This window comes from Ursus americanus, chromosome 20, assembly GCF_024610735.1.
Source record: "Ursus americanus isolate L20-20 chromosome 20, mUrsAme1.1.p, whole genome shotgun sequence".
Taxonomy (NCBI): Eukaryota; Metazoa; Chordata; class Mammalia; order Carnivora; family Ursidae; genus Ursus; species Ursus americanus.
This window is the reverse complement of record NC_142146.1, coordinates 13482988-13503646: the sequence shown is the minus strand read 5'-3', so window position 1 is coordinate 13503646 and position 20659 is coordinate 13482988. Positions and strand designations below refer to the sequence as shown.

Below are 20659 nucleotides of genomic sequence, written 5' to 3'. Positions count from 1 at the left end.
GCCACTATAAAGGATGAAGTCACAGAGTTTTATTGAGACTTTCTGATACTGTGTTCCCAAATGTGCCTATTTCCCCGGCTACTGTTGTTTTGAAGAGAAAATATTCCTTTCTGCACAATCTATGTTATTTGCAAACACTAAATAACATATGCTTGGTTTAAACAAATATTAAACAGTGTATCTGTACACTGAGTTTATTGCATTTCGGCAAATTTAGGTGGAACATTTTATTTTTATGTCCCTTAAATCTCCCTAAAATATTTTTTCTACTAACTGAAATTAATGGCTTTTATGTTGATTACGAAGTAATATAATTACTTTCCATATGAGCAGATTACTTTGCCATTATTAATCTAGGTCACGATTAACAAGATAATGGGGGACCTTTGAATAAAACTTTAACAGAGATTCTTAACACAAGGTCCAGGACACCCACAGGAAGTCTGTGGGTAGTTATTTTATTTGCAACATTTTATAAATAGCAGTACATTTAACTCTGACATGGTATTCCATAGCTTTTATCAGATTCTAAGTTAGAATCTTGAACTCCCCCCAAAAAAGTTAAGAACCCACACCTTACTGTTACATAGCACTTTATGAACACTTCTACTTACATTTCTAATTTGATATTATAAAATTACCGGATAATTTTATATGTAAGAAATGTATATCCAGCTCTGATACTTCATAGCAATGTATGTGAAGATACACAGTCACCTGACTTTTTATGTTATATGGATTATTATATTTCCTAAAATCTAAATCTTTGGTTATACTTAATCATTCTAAAATGGTTAAAATTCTAAAATTCTTGAAAAATAAATTTTTTAAAAGAAAAATCAATATGCCATATGGGTTTAGGATTCTCTCATGTCTTTCAGTTTTACAACCAGTGCTTTTGTATCATGTTTTGTATATTTCAACAATTAAATACTTTTTGCTGTAACTGCTCTAATTTTATCTTAGCACTCACCCTTATATTTAGTAATTTAAAATCTTATGTAAGTGTGTAACTAAGGTCACATCCTGGCACTCAATCGTAAAGAGTAGCTATCAGGATTCTCCTGATCCAAGTCATTTGTATCCCTCAGTAAATCTTGGGACTCTTTTCACCCCTAGAAAACATATCACTAAAATATGGGACAAGGGAGGAATTTAATGTGATAAATAGGCTCTAGTTATTGAAATGAGATTTTTTGTGTCTGGTCCCTATACAGGGATTCCGATCATTTTTAAAAATGTATAACAATTTTTTAAGTTTTTGACAAAGGAAATGTTGGTTAGATGAAATGACTAGTCTTTGATATGTATGATACAGGGTATTCTAAGAAGCTCTTTAAATTAACCTTTTTTAGTATCTTTGGAAACGTGCTTTGTTGATTATTTATATCACCCTTTTCTTTAATTAGGTGTCTTTGCATTGCTGCAAGCTTATGCTTTCTTGCAGTATCTGAGAGACCGATTAACAAAACAAGAGTTCCAGACGCTTTTCTTTTTGGGTGTATCACTAGCTGCAGGTGCTGTGTTCCTTAGTGTCATCTATTTGACTTATACAGGTAGGTATCATCACCTATAGATTGTGAATCTTGTCTTTAGATTATTCAAAAAGGCAATTATTTTACCGAATTTTGTACATTTTCTATTTATCCTAGTAGGTTAAATACTGTGGTTGTAATCTTTACAAACAATATGAAAATAATAGTCAAAGGTTCTAAAATCTGAATAGCCCTACAAATTGTGATTTTTTAAAAAAACTGTATCTTAATTTTAGTTAGTGCTTCAGTCCCAGATAAATATACTTTCAAGCATCCTCCTCTTTTGATAGATGAATAGCCCCAAAGTATATAAAATTCATTTTCCGGTGTTACCTACCATAAGCTTGCCCTTACTCTGTGTGCATACACTCTCTTTCCAACTCTTAAACACTCAACCAAATCAGTTTCCATCTGCGTCTAGATTCCAAGTGACTTTCTAATCCTGACTTCAATAGTCCCTAGAAACAAATCAGATTCTCTCTAAAGGTGTTCCATCTGTCAAATTAATATACTAGCCTAGCTCAACATCAAGAAGGATTAATTGACAAGAGTGAAGGCAAGAAAGTTTAAAATCATCTTTGCACTTTATCTAAATTTGGCATACTGGATTAGATAATTTAGAAATCTTGCTCAAATGCTATCTTAATGTCTTGGCTTTATCTTACTAGTTAACTAGAAGTTTAAAGGAGAATGGGAAAACTTTCTATGATTTTAATTATCAACTTGTATTTCTCTCGAAATGTGATCTCCACGGGTATTTGTTTTTATATGATTACTAACCTTATTTTATCTGACTGCCAGCTGTATGAAGTATGTTGTCACCTATAAAAGAAAACTGAAATTCTTTTAATATTAAATTTACATTAGCCCTTAACAATCAGTTAACATAATCAAAAGGCAGATTGATTTCCTCTACGTTTTTCCTTCCAAGGTTACATTGCACCATGGAGTGGCAGGTTTTACTCATTGTGGGACACTGGGTAAGTGCAGATAAGTTATTTGCCCTAATATTATTTTAAAATACCTTTTTCCTCTGTTGCTATATTTCAGTATCTCTGTCAGTACTTGGGCAACATTTCTGAAATACCTAGCATATGCTAGCTTAATAAATGTTGAATCATTCCTTGAAATTTATCTTTGTTTAAAATTCCTGCTTAGAATGCACCTTTAGTATGATATATGTAAGTCATATATTTCTGTTTTTACATGGTCAACTTCTTTTAGTTCTGTTTGTTAAAACATTGCAGGGAACATTTGTGCCCTTTTAATAATTGATTTTTGTTTTTAACCTTTCAGTTTCCATCTTTTAGTAATACTTAATTTTTAATTCTTAAGGTGCTCTGTTATAAACCCATATGCTGTAGTTATGAGGAAAAAATTTAACTTTTTTCCTAATACCACATTATCTAAGTTCCTTGATATTTTTAATCTATCAAATACACTAGAGGATATTTTTAAAGAGTGCTATTATAAAATGAATTAATAAAAAATTTTGCTTTTAAATTAGACAACTAGTTCAATAAAACTTTTTGTCTCTAAAATGTTTTCTTAAGGATAAGAGTATAATCTGTGATGATAGTTTCTCTCTCTTCCCTCTTGCCACTATTTGTCTTCTTTGTTACTCCCTATGTGGCCCAGTAAACCTACCAATAAACAATTTATTGATTGGGCCTGCTTGATACGAAACCAAAAGGGCTCGTGCCCAGGTCTAATTAAAGGTATAAGCAAATTATATATAAATGACTGAAGCTCTGACATTTAGACACGTACTTCAAGAGATCAGCCTGTGGATCACCAAAAAGTTTGAGGGAGAAGCCTGGTTGTATAGACAGTTATTCTGATTAAGTTAAGTTACTAGGTCCAATTTTTATAAGTCATTCTTATTTAATTGACTATTTGGAATCTCAGGGCATTTCGTTAGCAGTTTTTCCTGTCCTTTTGGTTTCCCTCACCTGCCTTTGTGCCATCTTGTTAAGAAAGGTATTGTGGCAATATGGTACCTTACAGGATAAGGTATTTCTGCTAGTAATAAGTCTAAAAGATGTGAAACTTGTTGATAATAAACATAGGAGATGCTAAGCAAAACTGCCTAAAATTCCTATTTGAACAAAGATTTTTGTATTAAAAGTCAGAGCCAACACTTTTATAACTGGCTTTAGATAAGTCTTCCAATTTAGGAGTGGCATATTGGTTTTTAGATTTACCAGTGTGGACCAGATTTATTTCCATTGTAAGTTACATCGGAATATACTTTTAAGCAAGAAGGGATGGGGGATAGGAACCATATTTACAGTCAAAGGAAATTTCTTCATCTAAAAGAAACTCCTGTTTTATTTAATTTTAAACAATATTAACTTTTTAAATGCCAGGTATGCAAAAATACACATTCCAATTATTGCATCAGTGTCTGAACATCAACCTACGACTTGGGTATCTTTCTTCTTTGATCTACATATTCTTGTGTGTACCTTCCCAGCAGGCCTATGGTTCTGCATTAAAAATATCAACGATGAAAGAGTATTTGGTAAGAGATTTTTAATAAATACTTTGATTTGGAACAATTATTTTCTTTATTGAGATTATCACTTTAAAGTTTGCTTTGCTTGAGTCTATGCATATTCAAGTTTCCTCTCATTTTGCTTAAGTGTTCAGCGAAGAAAAATTCAATTTGCATTATATATACTCATATAAAATGTTTCAAATTAATTTAGATATATTTAAATTAATTTTAAATATAAAATTTTCACTCAATTGAGTATGTTTTCTGAGAGATTAATGTTACTGTAGTCTGTGGCTTAGAATTGGAAATTATAACTTTGTTGACGATACAGTCTTTATTTTCTGAATTAGATCTGGTTAAGTAGGAAGTTCACAGCAGCATCCATTGTCCAGATTTCAGTGTAAAGTCATTTAGTAATGGAGTAAGAATCACCTTTAAGTCAACATCCTCTTCACTGATTAGATCTGTGTTTATTTCCAACTAACAAGGTAGTTTCAAACTATTTTAAAGCCAAGTGTTTAAGATTTGACATTCAAGATATAAGTGGACAAAATAAGCAGATACTAAAGACCTTTACATGATTAAGTCATCACAGCAAGTATGTGTTAAAACCTGAAACTTTAAAAAGGTTTGTAACATGCACACTTGAACTTGTACAAGTATGACGTATGAACAATGAGTGACACTCAAGTTAGTATTCCAGAGTAAAGTCAGGAGAGAAAAATAGCACCTGCGTGAGTTATAACCAAGGATAACATTCATCTTTGTCCTGTTTATATAGATCAGTGACTTTGGGTAAGGTCTTGTTAATATTCTATCATTCAGAAGAACTTAGCTTAAACATTTTGCCCACCTCATTAGTCAGCAGTCCCAATCCCAGGTATATACCCAAGAGAAGTAAGTGTGTATGACCAACAAAGAACGTTTAAGAATGTACATAGCAACTTTATTTATAATAGCCCCTAATTAGAAACATTCCAAAGGGTATCATCAGTAGAATAGATAAATAAATTCTGATGTATTTGTACGATGTAATATAACACAACATTTGATAAAAGAATAGCATGGGTAAATAAAAGAAGCCAGTACAAAAGAGAACATTTTTATGTAATTTCATTTTAAGTTTAAGAATAAAGAAAACCGAATTAATGCTTTAGAAATTCAAATGGTGATTACCTTTTTTTATAAGGAGGAGGGAGGGCAGCTATTAACTGGGAAGGGGCATGAAGGTTCCTTCTGAGGGAGATATACAGATGTTCTCTATTTTGATATGGGTAGTAATTACATAGGTGTGCACATATGTAAAAATTCATTGAGCTGTACACTTAAGAATATGGTATAATAAATCTATGATCAGAAAAATATTTAGTTTCAAATGAAATAAGAGCTCCGATGACCATTGACTTTGTAAAGTCATACAGCCTTTAGCCAGAATTGGTGGAGCCTTTCCCTGTGGTTAGCACATTATCTAGAAGCCTTTGACTATTAAAAATTACTTTCAAAAAAAATTTTTTTAAGTCTCTTGGCAGTAACTTTACAAGTTCCTCCTTTGGTTAATAAATTATATTCTTTTCATCCCATTCCTACTTTAAAGCAGGCTTTATGCCAGATATTTGCATTGGCTTTTCATAAACTATTTGAGTCTGTAAACTTACTGTGCCTAATAATATAATTCACCAAATATGTTTTCGTCTGTTAACTATGGATTTTCTAATATGTGATGCTGTTGACAAATACTAAATTGTCTTCTTCCCCATAATAATTAAATTTGAATCGTTATACATTAACGTAAAACTGTTGATACGTAGTGTTTAGTCAACTTGACTTACAATTTCTATATAAGACTATTAAATCAGTTGTTCTGTATTATCAATTTAAAAAGCTCTTTTATGAGTTGTCTCTTTTTAGCTTTGGTTTACAATGTAGTATTAAATACTGAGTTCAATTTTCTGTGGACATTTTCTGAAGTGTTATAAGCAAACTTGTCTTTGCAGTTGCTCTGTATGCAATCAGTGCTGTCTATTTTGCTGGAGTGATGGTGCGACTGATGTTGACTTTGACTCCAGTCGTCTGTATGCTGTCTGCAATTGCTTTCTCGAATGTTTTTGAGCACTATTTGGGCGATGACATGAAAAGGGAAAACCCACCTGTGGAAGACAGCAGTGATGAAGATGATAAAAGAAACCCAGGAAATTTGTATGATAAGGTGGGAACCTAAGTAAGGCCTTTAAAATTTTTATGTGCTTTATTTTTCTACCATGGTAAGACTTATACATACTAAGAAAAATGATTAAACAAGAATTTAGACAACCTGTGACATTTCTAGTTGGTCTCTAGTATTTGCCTCAACATTTGGGTCCTGTTTGGTCCTTTGGTCTTTTAGCTTAGAATAAGAAAATACAGTGTAATCAGAGAAAAGGAATTCTCATTTCTTGTTGGTCAGGTTTTATCTGAAACCCCTCCACTTTTGAGAGTAAAAACCTTGTGCTCTACATAGTTACACAAAATTTAGCACTATAAACCCTTCTGAAACGATGTGTATAAGTACTAATCCTTTAGGTCCATATTCAGTGTTAACTTTTTAAATAGTTGGTTGACTGAAAAGTAAAATAAAAGGGAATAAAATGCCTTTAAAAAAAATAAGTCACCTGGGTGACTCAGTTGGTTAAGTGTCTGACTCTTGATTTTATCTTGGGTTGTGAGATTGAGCCCTTTGTCAGGCTCCACGCTAGGCACAAAGCCTGCTTCAGATTCTCTCTTCTCTCTCCTAACCCCCACCCCCAGCTTGCACAGGTGTATACACATACTCTCTCTGTCTTGCTCTCTTAAAAAAAAAAAAAAATCCTCTAGTTAGTAACAGGTGGCTGGCCAATATAATGTAATTTACTTTGAACCTCTCAACATAACATAGCAGGATTATATTTGGTGCAGATGTAGAAAAGATTTGTAAGAGCACTTGTCTTGGATGACATTTTTTTTTTTATCCCATGTTATTTATTTTTATGAGGGGGGGTCAAAAAAGAATCTTTTATGAAAAAATGTGGAACATTTCATGAATTTGTGTGTCATCCTTGTGCATGGGCCATGTTAAACTTTGCTATTTGAATATTCACTAGGTTTTTAAATACCAATAAGCAATGAAACTTCCCATTGTAAGTATTAACTTTGAAGTTCTGCCTTTCTCTATTATAGGTCCAGTAGAATTCATGCAGATTTGTTTAATAAAGCACATTCTTGCTCTTGTGGTTGCTTTGTTTTGTGGTTTTTTTAAACTAGCCTTACAATTTAGAACCTCTGACTCCTTCAGTTTTTAGTGGGATTTTTTTGTTGTTTTCAAAAATGTAATCTTAAAAAGATTGTAATCTTAACAATCTTAACAAAATAACAAGCCTGTTATTTTGAGACTTTGGTAATTGGAAGATTATGGTAATGCAGGTTTTTCCTATACTAAAGTCCTACAGGTCTGAATTATAGGTAGACACTGCCATTTTCAGGATGACAAATTCAGATTTTATAAGAAAAGATTGCTAGAATGAGGCCAAAATAACCAAAGCTATCTCCTTTGTCTTTGTTTCCTTTTGTATTTAAATAAAACATAAGGGCACCTGGGTCCAGAAGCTTCATACTAGAGGTATTTTGCTTTGTGATCAGCTCCTGAATTGGGTATAGTCCCAGAAATCCTTCTCATTCACATTTGAATTTAAAATCTACTTTGATAATTTTTAGAAAACATTATATCACTCACACAAGAATACCTGATGGTTATATATTTTCCTTCTCAAAGAATTAAATTGATTAACATTCTCTCAACATTTTCCCTGAATGTCTTAATGACAGAAGTCAAATAATTAATTTGTGTAACCAGTTTTTCTGTTTTCAGGCAGGTAAAGTGAGGAAACATGTAACTGAACAGGAAAAAACTGAAGAAGGATTAGGTCCTAATATAAAAAGCATTGTCACCATGTTGATGCTGATGCTATTGATGATGTTTGCAGTCCACTGTACCTGGGTCACAAGCAATGCCTACTCCAGTCCAAGTGTGGTCCTGGCCTCTTACAATCATGATGGGTAAGAAAGTAACTTGGCGGGGCACCTGGGTGGCTCAGTCGGTTAAGTGTCTGCCTTCGGCTCAGGTCATGATCCTGGCGTCCTGGGATTGAGCCAATCCCCAGCATCACGTTGGGCTCCCTGCTCCATGGGGAGTCTGTTCCCTCTCCTTCTGCCCCTCCCCCTGCTTGTGCTCTCTCTCAAATAAATAAAAAAAGTAAAATAAAAAGAAAGTAACTTGGCTATAAAAGGATTTTTTACCTACCCCTTTTTTTTCCTGTCTCAAAAGATAGAATTCAAAGATAGAATGATGTTTGCGAGGCTCTGCATTTGAATCCACCATATTTTTCTTTTACCTCCTTATGGACCTTCCACCCCAGAACTACTAAACCAGAATCTGCTTTTTTTCAAGATAGCCAGGTGATTTGTGTGCATATTATGGTTTAAAAAGCACTGGTCTAGCTCTTCATGGATTCTCCCCCCCCCTGTTGTTGAGGCTTTTAAAATGTGAAATTATTTAATGGCTTAGCCCCTTAGGATTTTAAGTGACCCTCTTCACATTTAAGATCTTATTTAAAAGAATAATATGATTCTTTTCAGCACCAGGAATATCTTAGATGATTTTAGAGAAGCTTACTTTTGGCTAAGGCAAAATACAGATGAACATGCCCGAGTGATGTCTTGGTGGGATTATGGCTATCAGATAGCTGGAATGGCTAATAGAACTACTTTGGTGGATAATAACACCTGGAATAACAGCCACATAGCACTGGTAAGAACTTGATACAACCAAAGATTAGAAATTACAAATCTTTACTACTTGGCAATCAGGCTTCACTTTATGTTTAAGTAGGGAAAATGTGGGTAAAAGTACTCTTTGCTTGTTGAATTCTCCAAGTAATATTTCACACATTTATTCAGTAAAGTGAATTCAAGGTATGCTTATATACTTTGTTTTTAAGAATGATATTATTTAAATATCATTCAGATTTAGTTCACTGGAGAATTAGGCAAAATCTGAAACTTCTAAAGTATTGTTTAACTTGTATTTTCCATCTTTAAATTAAAATTACTTTCAAGTATGTAAAGCCAAATGTATTGAATTTATATGGGCATGTAAATTATGTTCACTCTATTAAGTAAGTAATTTGCATAAATTAAGGTAATCACCTCTCTGTTCTTTAAAGATTTTAAATAGATAATGGATGTTAAGCAAATGAGTTCTATTTGTATTAGCACTGTAGCTAATCATCTGCTAGACTGAGAAGAAGAATATATTTGTATCAACTAGATTGCTGGTCATCTCTGGCCTTGAGGTTATGAGATACTGTATTTCTTTTAAGCTTGCCTGCTTTTATATTAAAATATTAATTTCATGAAGCTTAATTATTAGCACAATATTAGAACATGTATTCAGATGTTGACATTCCTGCTGTAATTGGTAATAAGTGAGATGCTAATAGATCTTGGTAAATTTGCTTAATTCATAGCAAATCGTCTCTTTAGAAAGAATTCCGTGTAAATCAAACTCTTGAGGTGCATTCTGTCCAGTGTACATTCGTTCTTATTTTTAGTGTCCTGTGGGACTAAGTACACACATTCTCATTTTTTATTCTATAGGTGGGAAAAGCAATGTCTTCAAATGAATCAGCAGCCTATAAAATCATGAGGAGTCTGGATGTAGATTATGTTTTGGTTATTTTTGGAGGAGTTATTGGCTATTCTGGTGATGACATCAACAAGTTTCTCTGGATGGTTAGGATAGCTGAAGGGGAACATCCAAAAGACATTCGGGTAAGGAACTAGATCATTCCACATGTGTGAGAGACAGCTGCCAGTGTCCAAGTAATTTTCTTATCTTGCTAATTGTCTCGTCTTTGTTTTCATCATCTTATCCCCTAAATTAGTTCCTTACTCTGACTTTACTATTTATTGAAATAGTAAAGCATTGGACCTTTTTCCTGGTTTAAAACTTTTAAAATTCATTGATACTTCTGTTCTCCCCTGTGAAACTGTCCCCTCTCAAGACTCTTGCTTTTTACTCCTCTGTAGCCTCTCAGTTCTGCCCTTTCCTTGCTTCCACTGTGATGATACTAACCCTTATGATTATAAACATGAAATAGGACAGTAACCTTGAGATTGCTCTCTTTGCCTTCATCTTGTTTCCTGTCCTTATCTAACATGACATTCAGCATATCATTGTCCAGCCTAAAAGCCTTCAGTAGATTAAGGATCTTGAAATCAGAGAGACAGGAGTTAGAACTAAAACCCTGCCACTGTCAGCTTGGTGCTATGGGCAGCTTATTTTTGGCCAGTCAGCATTACATGCTTGAAGCACTAGGTCTCATTCTTGGTTCTGGTGTTACAATGGTGACTAAGGTAGCATAAGATTGTCACTAGGGGAGGCCAGGAGTAATTAATTTGTGGTACTATTATGAAAATTTGTGGGGGTGTAGATGAGGCTCAGCCTAGGGGTTGGTATGAAATAATCTCTGTAATGGAGCTGTGGTACAATATCCAAACTCCTTAGCTTGGAATGTAAACCCCTTAATACTCTCCTTTCCTTTGCTGGCCTCTTGTCCCTCTGTCAGCTTCTTTCCATCCATCAATCTAGCCTGTGAAATTTGCCTTGTGGTTTCTTTCTTTGACTTATGTGATGCCAGTGTTTATATACTCTTCTCTTTCGTGAAATACTTTCCCTACCACAGATTGATCCACTCTCCAGAAGCCCTTCTCTGGTGCATCTGTGTGTGTAGTTATCATCAAATCACATGCAGCCTGTTTTGTTAATAGGTTCTAAGATATCTCTCCCTCTCAGTTGTGAGCTCATAGAGGATGGGCACCCAGCATTGTGGTTACATGATGAAGGGACAAAAGATAAGAGTAAAATTCACCACTGATCCAGAATAAAAGAAACTGCTGGGGAAATGTATGTACGTGTGTCATGTGACAGGGATGAAATAAAGCTCCCAACTTTCTGTTCAAATGTAAATGCTGTGATGTTTTCCCTTAACTATGATTTTAAAACATGACTTCATTGTATTAAAGTAATCTTAGTTTAATTTTTCCAGTATGTGATTTTCATTTGTGGATTTGTTCTAGCAGTGTTAAAATTGTGACTTATGGTAGATTCAGTTCCCATGCTTTTAAATTGACTATTCTTGAACTTTGAAAATAGATAATACATTCACGTGGTTCAAAAAATAAAATATAGGGGCGCCTGGGTGGCTCAGTCAGTTAAGTGTCTGCGTTTGGCTTGGGTCATGATCTCAGAGTCCTGGGATCAAGCCCCTCATCCGCTGCTCCCTGCTCAGTGGGGAGTCTCCTTCTCCTTTCTCTTTATCCCTCTTCCGGCCTCATACTCTCTCTCTCTGACTCAAATAAATAAATAAAATCTGTTATTTTTTTTTTAAAGATTTTATTTATTTATTTATTTATTTATTTATTTATTTATTTGAGAGAGAGAACATGAGCAGGGGGAAGGTGGAGAGGGAGAGGGAGAAGCAGGCTCCCTGCTGAGCAGGGTGCCATCCCAGGATCCCGGGACCACGACCTGAGCCACCCAGGCACCCCATAAAATCTTTAAAAATAGATCAGTAAAATATAAAGAGATATACAATAAAAATTTATCCCCTCCCCCAAGAAAAGAAAATGTCCCATGTTTTATGGTTTTCTTATGATTCTTATTCAAGCAGGTAACTAGTAGCAAAGTATACACTCTGTTTTTGCTTTCTTCACTTTGCAATATATCTTAGAGATCTTCCCATATTAGAATATGTGGAGAGCCTTCTTCATTCCTTTATTGCACATCTGTACGGTGGTTGCTCGGATGTGTGTGTGCACCATGATTTATTTAACCTTTCCCTCTTGATAGATACTTATTTCCAGGTTTTTAGTCTTATAAACAGTGGTGTAATAAATAACTTTCTATACTCATTATTTTGCCCATATATAGATATCTCTGTAGGATAAATTCTGGACAAGAAATTTCTATCTATATTGCCAAATTGGCCCTCTGAGAGATTAATTTATAAATTTTATGTAATCCCAATAAAAACTACCACAGTTTTTTTAGACCTTTCTCCTCCCCAACCAAAGAACTGATTATTTAGAGTTCATAGGGACAAATAAATAACTTTTAGGAAAACTCAAAAGGTGTAATGGGGTTGAGGATGGAGCAGTTGAAGAGGACTAGTCTGCCTGGTATTAAACCATGGTGTTGACACCATTCTTTTTAAATAATTGAGATTTTATAACATGGTTTAAAATCTGCCCTCCCTCATCCAACAAAGACTTGTTATTTTCTCGTGTTTTCTTAGACATTCTTGTTTGTTTTTTATAAATGATTTCTAGACTCAGTAAAAAACAAAAACAAAAACAAAAAAAAACCCATGATAATTTTTGCAGGTTTCTTTTAGGGGTCATGTTAAATTTATAAATTAATCTTTTAATACCATATTTTTTTGAGATAACTAAATAATGGCTTTTTGAAGATACCTCAAGAGCTACTTCTTATGGGGAAATGAGAGGGGGAAACTAGTAGCTTTGAGTGTGTTAAATTGAACTGACACAGAAATTTGATTTCCTTTCTTGTAGGAAAGTGACTATTTCACCCCACAAGGAGAATTTCGTGTAGACAAAGCAGGATCCCCCACGTTGCTGAATTGCCTTATGTATAAAATGTCGTACTACAGATTTGGAGAAATGCAGGTTGGTTACATCAGTTTTCCTATGATCTTTATTCAAAGGAATATTTTTACAGTAGTCTTGTTTACCTCCGAAAACAGGATAATGAATGTTTTAGTTGTGCTGTAAAGAAAAATATGCTATCTAAAGATTCCATACACCCCCTTAAATTTACATTTCTAAAACTACTATGTAAAAAGTTAGGGGGGAAATTTTTTTAGCAAAAAGATTTCTTTCCAAAATACTAATTAACACTAGGCTCAAATTCAGCCTTCACTTGCCATCTTACCTTTTGATCTCATGCTTTCGGAAGACATTTTTCTGCACAGGAGAGGTCTTCTAGGTAGGAAACCACATGATCTGAAGTAGGCTACTTTGCTGTTTGGTGGGGAAAAGCCTGAAATTAAAAAGTTGAGTTACATAGTCACTTCAGATATTCTCTCTATCCCTGTTCTGTTATCACAGCTAGCTGAGACTATCTGGGGTAAGAGTTTCCTAGAATATTAGAATGATGTGCGTACAAAAGCTTAAGGGTCCCCAAAATGAGTGAATGTGCAAAGAGACATTGTGGCAAAAAGAAAACAGTGGACTTCCTGCCATAATACCTGGGTTTTAGACCTGGCTCTGTCAGGTTATGTAACCCTTGGACAAGTCACATCTTTCCTGGACTCATTTTTTTCCTTGGCTGTATATAAGGGGTGTTGGACTGATGACTTCGTTTCTGGGGTTCTTTATAGCTCTTAGATTATATGACTATAATACCAAGTTAGACCTTCATACTAAGATTTCAGTGAAAACTGCCTGATTTCGTATTGTTTTCTGGTCGATATTAGAAGATAGAGGAAAAATCGCTTTTTGAACTTTATACGGGGGTCAAGGTAATGTTTCATTATTATTCATTTGGAATTACTTTATAGGTGGCTTTTTTCTTTTTTTTTTTTAAGTACAGTTGGCAACATGATATTATATTAGTTTCAGGTATACAATGTAGTAATTGGACAAGTTCAGACATTGTATTTCTAAGTGTAGCTACCATCTGTCACCATACAATGCTATTACAGTACCATTGACTATATTTATTTTCTGCAGGTGGCTTTAAAAAAATAGACAGTAATTTTACTACTACAAGATTTAGGGTTTTGTTTGTGTTTTGATTTTCTTTGAAGGTAACTGCATGGTCTCTAAACTCAATTAAGAAAGAAGCCCTTAAACTATGATAAATAGGTATCTCAGAAAATGGGTCAAAGATTAGTTTTTCTGGTTATAATGATAGCATCAAAAGATTTTTTCGTGGTGCGACCTTTAAATTTATCAGCAGTTTCGAGTCATGCTTCTAGCATGCGTTTGTTTTGATGTCTTCCCTATTCAAGAATAATAAAAGTTTAAGACATGAGTACAACTTTTCTATCGTATAGATATGCAAGAACGGGTACTCCCTCATCAGCGTTTGTTTTTGTTTTAAAGTTGAATTTGCTTATGCTGTGTGTGAACATAAACTTAGTTTGAGAATTTCTTAAAATCTTCTCCCCTCCCCCCATTTTTTCCTTTTTTCATTCCTCATAAATCCTCCTGTGGTTTGGCTTTTCTAACTTCCTTTATAGTTTCCACTTTCTGGATGTAGTATCACTGCTTACTTGTGCATTTATTTAACAAATAACACTGGGGAGATAAAACCACACTCTGAATAAAAGAAAGTCATCATGCAGCTTACATCCTGGTGGAGGATACAGGTAATTTTAAAGATAAATAAAAAAACTTTAGCAGTGAATGCTGTAGAGTAAAAGGTGAGGAAACAATGGAAGAGACTTCTCACCCACCAATTTCAAGAAAATATTTCCCTGAATAGGTGGTGTTTGGGCTGAGACCAAAGGATAGAAAGGAGCCAGCCTAGCGGAAGAACTGAATGAAGAACTTTCAGGCTGAGAGAGTAGCTAGTGCAAGGCCCTGAGACAGAAAAGAAGTCCCTTCTGTGTGTTTCTCTGTATACCTATAAAAAGGGCTTTGATGGATTTCCTTTGGTTGGCTGTTCTGGGTTTTTATGCCTGTAGGCTGCTCATCTACTAAGGGTTCAGTGAAATTCTAATTCTGCTGTATTTAGTTTCTCTCTTCCTGATTTCTTCCTATCTAGTTAGCAACATATGAGAAATGTTACGATATATTGCTCTGATTCTGTTTTCCTAGTTTAAAGGGAGAGAGTTTCACTCTGATTATAACATTTACTATCTTCTAATACTGAATGTTTTCCAATACGGTTAACATCTCATACTAATACCACTTTTGCAGCTGGATTTTCGTACACCCCCAGGTTTTGATCGAACACGTAATGCTGAGATTGGAAACAAGGACATTAAATTCAAACATTTGGAGGAAGCCTTTACATCAGAACACTGGCTTGTAAGGATATATAAAGTGAAAGCACCTGATAACAGGGAGACACTAGACCATAAACCTCGAGTCACCAACATTTTCCCAAAACAGAAGTATTTGTCAAAGAAGGTGGGTGCCAAGGGAAGTCATGTCCATAAAAGGGTAACTCAGTTGGTCTGAAAAACAGTTGCTGAAAATTACTAATAAATTTTCATTTGCCAGATCTGTGTAGACTATGGCTTATATACAAAGTAAGTATCAAACTAGCGTATTAGGGCCATTCCTTTCAAACTGAGTACTTGAGATATCCCATGCAGCAGCCTTTTCTGGATAGCATCGTGATTATCAGTGAACCAAGCTGAGATTTTCCAGAGGCATTCTGGATTTAGTTTGGGTCATTCCCATTAGTAAGACTTACTTGAGAGTAAGATATATCTGTGGCCATCACTTTCCGAACTTTTGTGAATGTAAAAATGTGATTGGTTTCTCATCTTTTGGTCAAAGCAAATTTATATTGCATTTTCATGTTCCATTCTTAGTACTTTGCTACTATGTTATTCACTGAGTGAAAACTAAGTCTGAATTGATTGACAGAGTCTTGAATTTTAAAGAAATCATTTATCTTAAGATAATTATTTTTAAATGTAATTATCATGACAAAGGTTGTAGACAGGAATTACGATGATGAGACTATTCTAGTCCTTTTGTAATAAATATTTAATAAGATATGAAGTATTTTATTGAAGGTCATTATTGCTCACTTAAGCCAAATAGATTTAATCTTTGCTATAATAGGCTACTAAAAATGAGTATTTATATAGGTTGCTCTCTGTAGGAGATGGGCAATAATGAGCAGTCAGGTAAAATATTAAGGTTGTATTTTAAGGTACTACTCTTATAATACTAATTATTAGACCGATTTCAGTGTTATGATGCTTAGGTTTACATTGCTTGGATGAGTTTTTTTTAAATCATTAAAGCAATTGTCTTTCCTTTTGCATTACTTAAAATATACTTAAAATATATTCAAAGTACAGATTATTTCAATGTATATTATAAAAGTGCTAAATATGAGCTGTAGGATATATAAATAGAAACTTTTTAAACTAATACTTTCTGTCAGGTATACATCACCATATCTAGACTGATATATTTAAATATGTCACATGGAGCTGACATGCATGTGCTAGTCATATCAAATTCACTTAACAGTATTTACATCAAATGACAGGTCAAATGATCTGGTTTTTCATAGCCATATGGGCGGAGAAACTGGTGAGTCACATCAGCGCAGAAGTCAAAACAAATGCTGCTAGTCTCAAAGCACTTACTCCTGAGCCATCTAAGCCCAGTTAAAGTCTACCCTTTCTGAGAAGGCAAGGCCATCAAATTTGCTGTCTGATGATAGTGAATTTTCTTAATCTGACCTCTTTTGTCTTCCCGTCATTTCCCCAAAGTCAGGAAATGAATGGATAAATAAAAATTAGTCTGCCTTGTATGCCCAAAACATACAATTTAGTAGCCAACAACATGGATTTTGAATTTCAGGTTTCCCATGTATTTATATTGTGTTTTATATTAGCACTAGAGGAATATTTGCTTTCCTCTCCCCACCCCCGTTTTTACTTTTGGGGCTGTGTAGTCATTTGAGGACTTATTCCCGCTACTACAAAGCTGACAAGGCTGAGGCACTAGAATTGTGTGTAGTCCAGGGCTGGAGAAAAGACTTTTTGGCATGGGTCACTGAGGGTCTAGTTACATACTTACATAGACCTGGGGCATTTTACAAGATCTTATATAAAAGATTTCATTTTAGAAATCTTTAGGTAATGATGATAAGGAAACTTAACTCCTTAACCTGGTTTGAATCTTTTTAAATTGTGCCCTTTGAAATTTTTTACTTTTTTGCCTTTATAAATTAATAATAGAGTAACATAAATTATGGACAATTTAGCAGTAGCTAATTTTTATAACCTTAAGAAAAATTGCATTTTGCCTTGTATTCTTTTTTTTTTTTAAAGATTTTATTTATTTATTTGACAGAGAGACAGCCAGTGAGAGAGGGAACACAAGCAGGGGGAGTGGGAGAGGGAGAAGCAGCCTCCCAGCGGAGGAGCCTGATGTGGGGCTCGATCCCAGAACGCAGGGATCACGCCCTGAGCCAAAGGCAGACGCTTAATGACTGCACCACCCAGGCGCCCCTTGCCTTGTATTCTTATGCCTATTAGAAAAAATTAAAAATTGTTTTAAACTGACATCATAAGTCACATCATCTAGCATTTATCCTAACTTTCTGAAGCCCCCTGCAGGAGTTATATTTTAGTCTTCAGCCTCTTCTAACTTCTAAGTGCTTTAAATTATTCGTTTGCACAATGTATTTGCTCGTTTCAGTATCTGTGGCTGTGTCAGAGTGGCAGACACATGTGTCTATATGATTTATCTTCTAAGATTCTAACATAGCCAATATTTTGCAATAAGGTCTAACACAACATTTGTATTGATTTGTTTCTTACACCAGAAAACATCTGTTGAAAGTATATTAGAGGGATCCTGAAGTGTTTAGAAAAATGATATTTTTTAAAGATCTATGAAACTCAAAGAATGTTACAGCTTTCTTTTTCTTGGTGTTTGGTTTTTGTTTTGTTTTTCATTTTTTAAGTTCGTATTTTTCTACCTAAATTGGGAGAATATGCCAAGTAATTTTATTTCTTTCATTTTGTAGATAGGTACAATTATCCTCATTTTACACATAATAAAAGTTCCTGAGTTAATTTGTATTTCTGATACACAGCTAATTCTTGGAGGCTAAACCAGGAGCCGCATTAACATTTCCTGATTCCTTAGTCCAGTGTTATATTCTGTCATGCCTGGAAATGTGAGTAATAATTATAGCTAGCTAAGCATTTAGTGGTTGAGAGGGGAGGAAGGAGTTCATTTACCTGATGGTAAGGAATAGATGATACAACATTTGAGGAATGCTCTGGTAGTGCTTTCATCTTAAAGCAAGGGACATAGTTCAATTTACCTTGGATCTCTCAGCCTACTTAGCATAGAACTATTATTGGTGCTCATTGATTGTTCAAGCAGTCCAGCCGTAAGACGAACTGTAAGGGCTTTGTTTAGACAGTCTTCATCACAGTGCTGTAAACCATTTGTGTATTTTTTTAATCCGTGGGAAACCTACACTAATATCATGTGTTCTGTTTTCTTTTTTAGACTACAAAAAGGAAGCGTGGCTACATTAAAAATAAGCTAGTTTTTAAGAAGGGCAAGAAAATATCTAAGAAGACTGTTTAAATACACTGTTCTGGTTCCTAACTTGAAGCAGTTGTCCTTGTGAGAACCGGTCTTTGCCTTTAGCTCATGTCATGTTTCACAACAGAGGGTACAGAACCATCACTGGTCCAGATTAATGTACAAAATTTTCTGGCAATGCCTGATTTAAAAAATAAAATTGGCTTATTGAGAACAGCTATTTTCTATTTGTAACGTGAAGCAAGACAGAGCACTGCTGTAAATGTCTAACAGCAGAATTTTTTTATTGGTACATATTATCCTTCAAATCTGAGAATTTGGACTAATTGCACCAAAGAACCCTCTAATTTGGTCCCTGGCACATGCATACTTGTCAATGTTTTTATTTTTTACAAGACCTACATTTTATTTGAATTACCCAGATAGCAATATGTAAAATACAAATGACAAAATGTGATGTGAGTTTCTTGAACCAGTAAACTAGTACAGGTCTGAGAAAGAGGTATTAGAAAAATAATTATACTTCCTTGAACTATATTTATTTTCATGTTTCTCCAATGCAAAGATTGTTTCATCAAATGTACATTTTCTGTTGCTTACTGTTTGCTCTGTCAAAGAAGCTGCTGTTTCAAAGATGGACCTCTGAGTAACTAATTGATGCAAATAGTTTTTTATGTTGACACATTGCTGCTGTTAGCAGTTGTTTTCACCAGGTACTTAACAGAGCAGATCTCGTGCATTGTTCATTCAAGGGCTAAATTTATATCCTTTGGAAGGCATGGCAACTGCACAGAATGTTTGTTGCTTACCAGGTTGGGTTTTGGTATCACTGAGATTAGCACTATGTTTACATGCAAAAGATTAAGGAAAAAAACCCTTAAGGTGGACAGGTATCCAAAGTTCCTTTTCTGTGACTCTTCAAAATGACAAAGGATTTGTAAACTTTGCCTGGATTTCTCTCATTTTATAATAGTTTCATCCATCACAATGATTTTTATCCTCTGCTCCATTTTTTTAAATCCCTGAAGCATTTGATGAAACACTCTTTAATGCTATATGCATTTTCTTACTTTTATTAAAAATGTGACAATTGTCAAAAAATGCACTAAAATATTAATGGAGATTGAACATGTTCATTTTCCAGCTTATAGGCAACTTTATATAGACTTGAAAATTTTCTCCAGTTGTTTAGTAAAAGTGAAAGAGAAAGGGTTTTTCCTGCCACAGGATATAACTTTTTTTTATATAAACAAGCATAACTTACCACTGCTTTTGGTGGAAAAGTGCAGAATAGTATGTACCTTTTATGAAGAAAAGTGTAATTTACAATATTCAGTGAGAATGTTACTGCTGATTTTCTTTTCCAAAGTGTAGAATATTCTTTGATTTATAGAATTCATTTTTGACCCAGATGATGGTTCTTTTACAGACCAATAAAATGGCTGAACATTTTCACAAACAAAGTGTAACTAAATCTGGATTTCTGATACCTTGTCATTTGGGGGATTTTATTTTACTTTGTTGCTTTAAAAGTCAATGCAGAGAAGTTGTTGACTGTAGGGGAAATAAAGTTAATTCAAATTTTGTTTTAAGTGTTGTCTTTTATAAAAATTTTATTTTTGAAGGGAGTTACAGAGTACTGAACACATAATTTCTTCCTTGTTCACGTTTACAAAGATTTTAGAGAATATGTGTACAGTAGTCCTCCGCACTTGTTTGTGGTTTGGCTTTCCTCAGTTTGTTTCCCGCAGTCAACCGTGATCCAGAAGCAAATGATCCTCCTTATGATGCATCTTCAGAATGTCAATAGTAGCCTAACACACATCACAATGCCCACGTCATTCACCTCACATGATCTCATCACGTAGGTATTTTATTATCTCATATCATCACGAGAAGCAGGGTGAGTACACTACAATAAGATCTTTTGAGAGAGAGAGACCACATTCACGTTAACTTTTATTACAGTAGATTTTTGTCAGTATTATATTTTATTGTTAATCACTGTGCCTAATTTATAAATTAAACTTTATTATAGGTATTATGTGTAGGAAAATACGGAACATATAGAGTTGGATACTGTCTGCATGTTTAGGCATCCACTGGGGGTCTTAAAACATGTCCCTCACAGATAAGGGGAGGACTGTTATAGAAAAGAAGTGCTAGATTACTTCAACATCAACCTACTATTTTGTTTTTCCTTCTTTCTACTTGAGAATTATAATCCCATTTTGACTTTTTATGAATGAGTGAAGGGGGAGAAGATACC

The 20659-nt window shown here is 34.3% G+C and overlaps 1 protein-coding gene and 1 pseudogene across 1 annotated transcript in view; one reads left to right on the top strand and one right to left on the bottom strand.

Annotated features, from left to right (window-relative positions):
• Positions 1–19976, top strand: part of STT3B (STT3 oligosaccharyltransferase complex catalytic subunit B) — a 103367-nt gene extending 83391 nt beyond the window's left edge. Inside the window, exons 7-16 of the mRNA XM_045776385.2 lie at positions 1410–1556; positions 2467–2515; positions 3905–4059; positions 6030–6241; positions 7916–8103; positions 8683–8854; positions 9703–9876; positions 12679–12792; positions 15052–15264; positions 18352–19976. Of these exons, the coding sequence (XP_045632341.1) occupies positions 1410–1556; positions 2467–2515; positions 3905–4059; positions 6030–6241; positions 7916–8103; positions 8683–8854; positions 9703–9876; positions 12679–12792; positions 15052–15264; positions 18352–18432 (1505 nt within the window). The 3' untranslated portion in view covers positions 18433–19976. The remainder of the gene's footprint in view (positions 1–1409; positions 1557–2466; positions 2516–3904; positions 4060–6029; positions 6242–7915; positions 8104–8682; positions 8855–9702; positions 9877–12678; positions 12793–15051; positions 15265–18351) is intronic.
• On the bottom strand, positions 7070–7169 carry LOC123778794 (U6 spliceosomal RNA; annotated as a pseudogene).
• Positions 19977–20659: the final 683 nt, after the last annotated feature.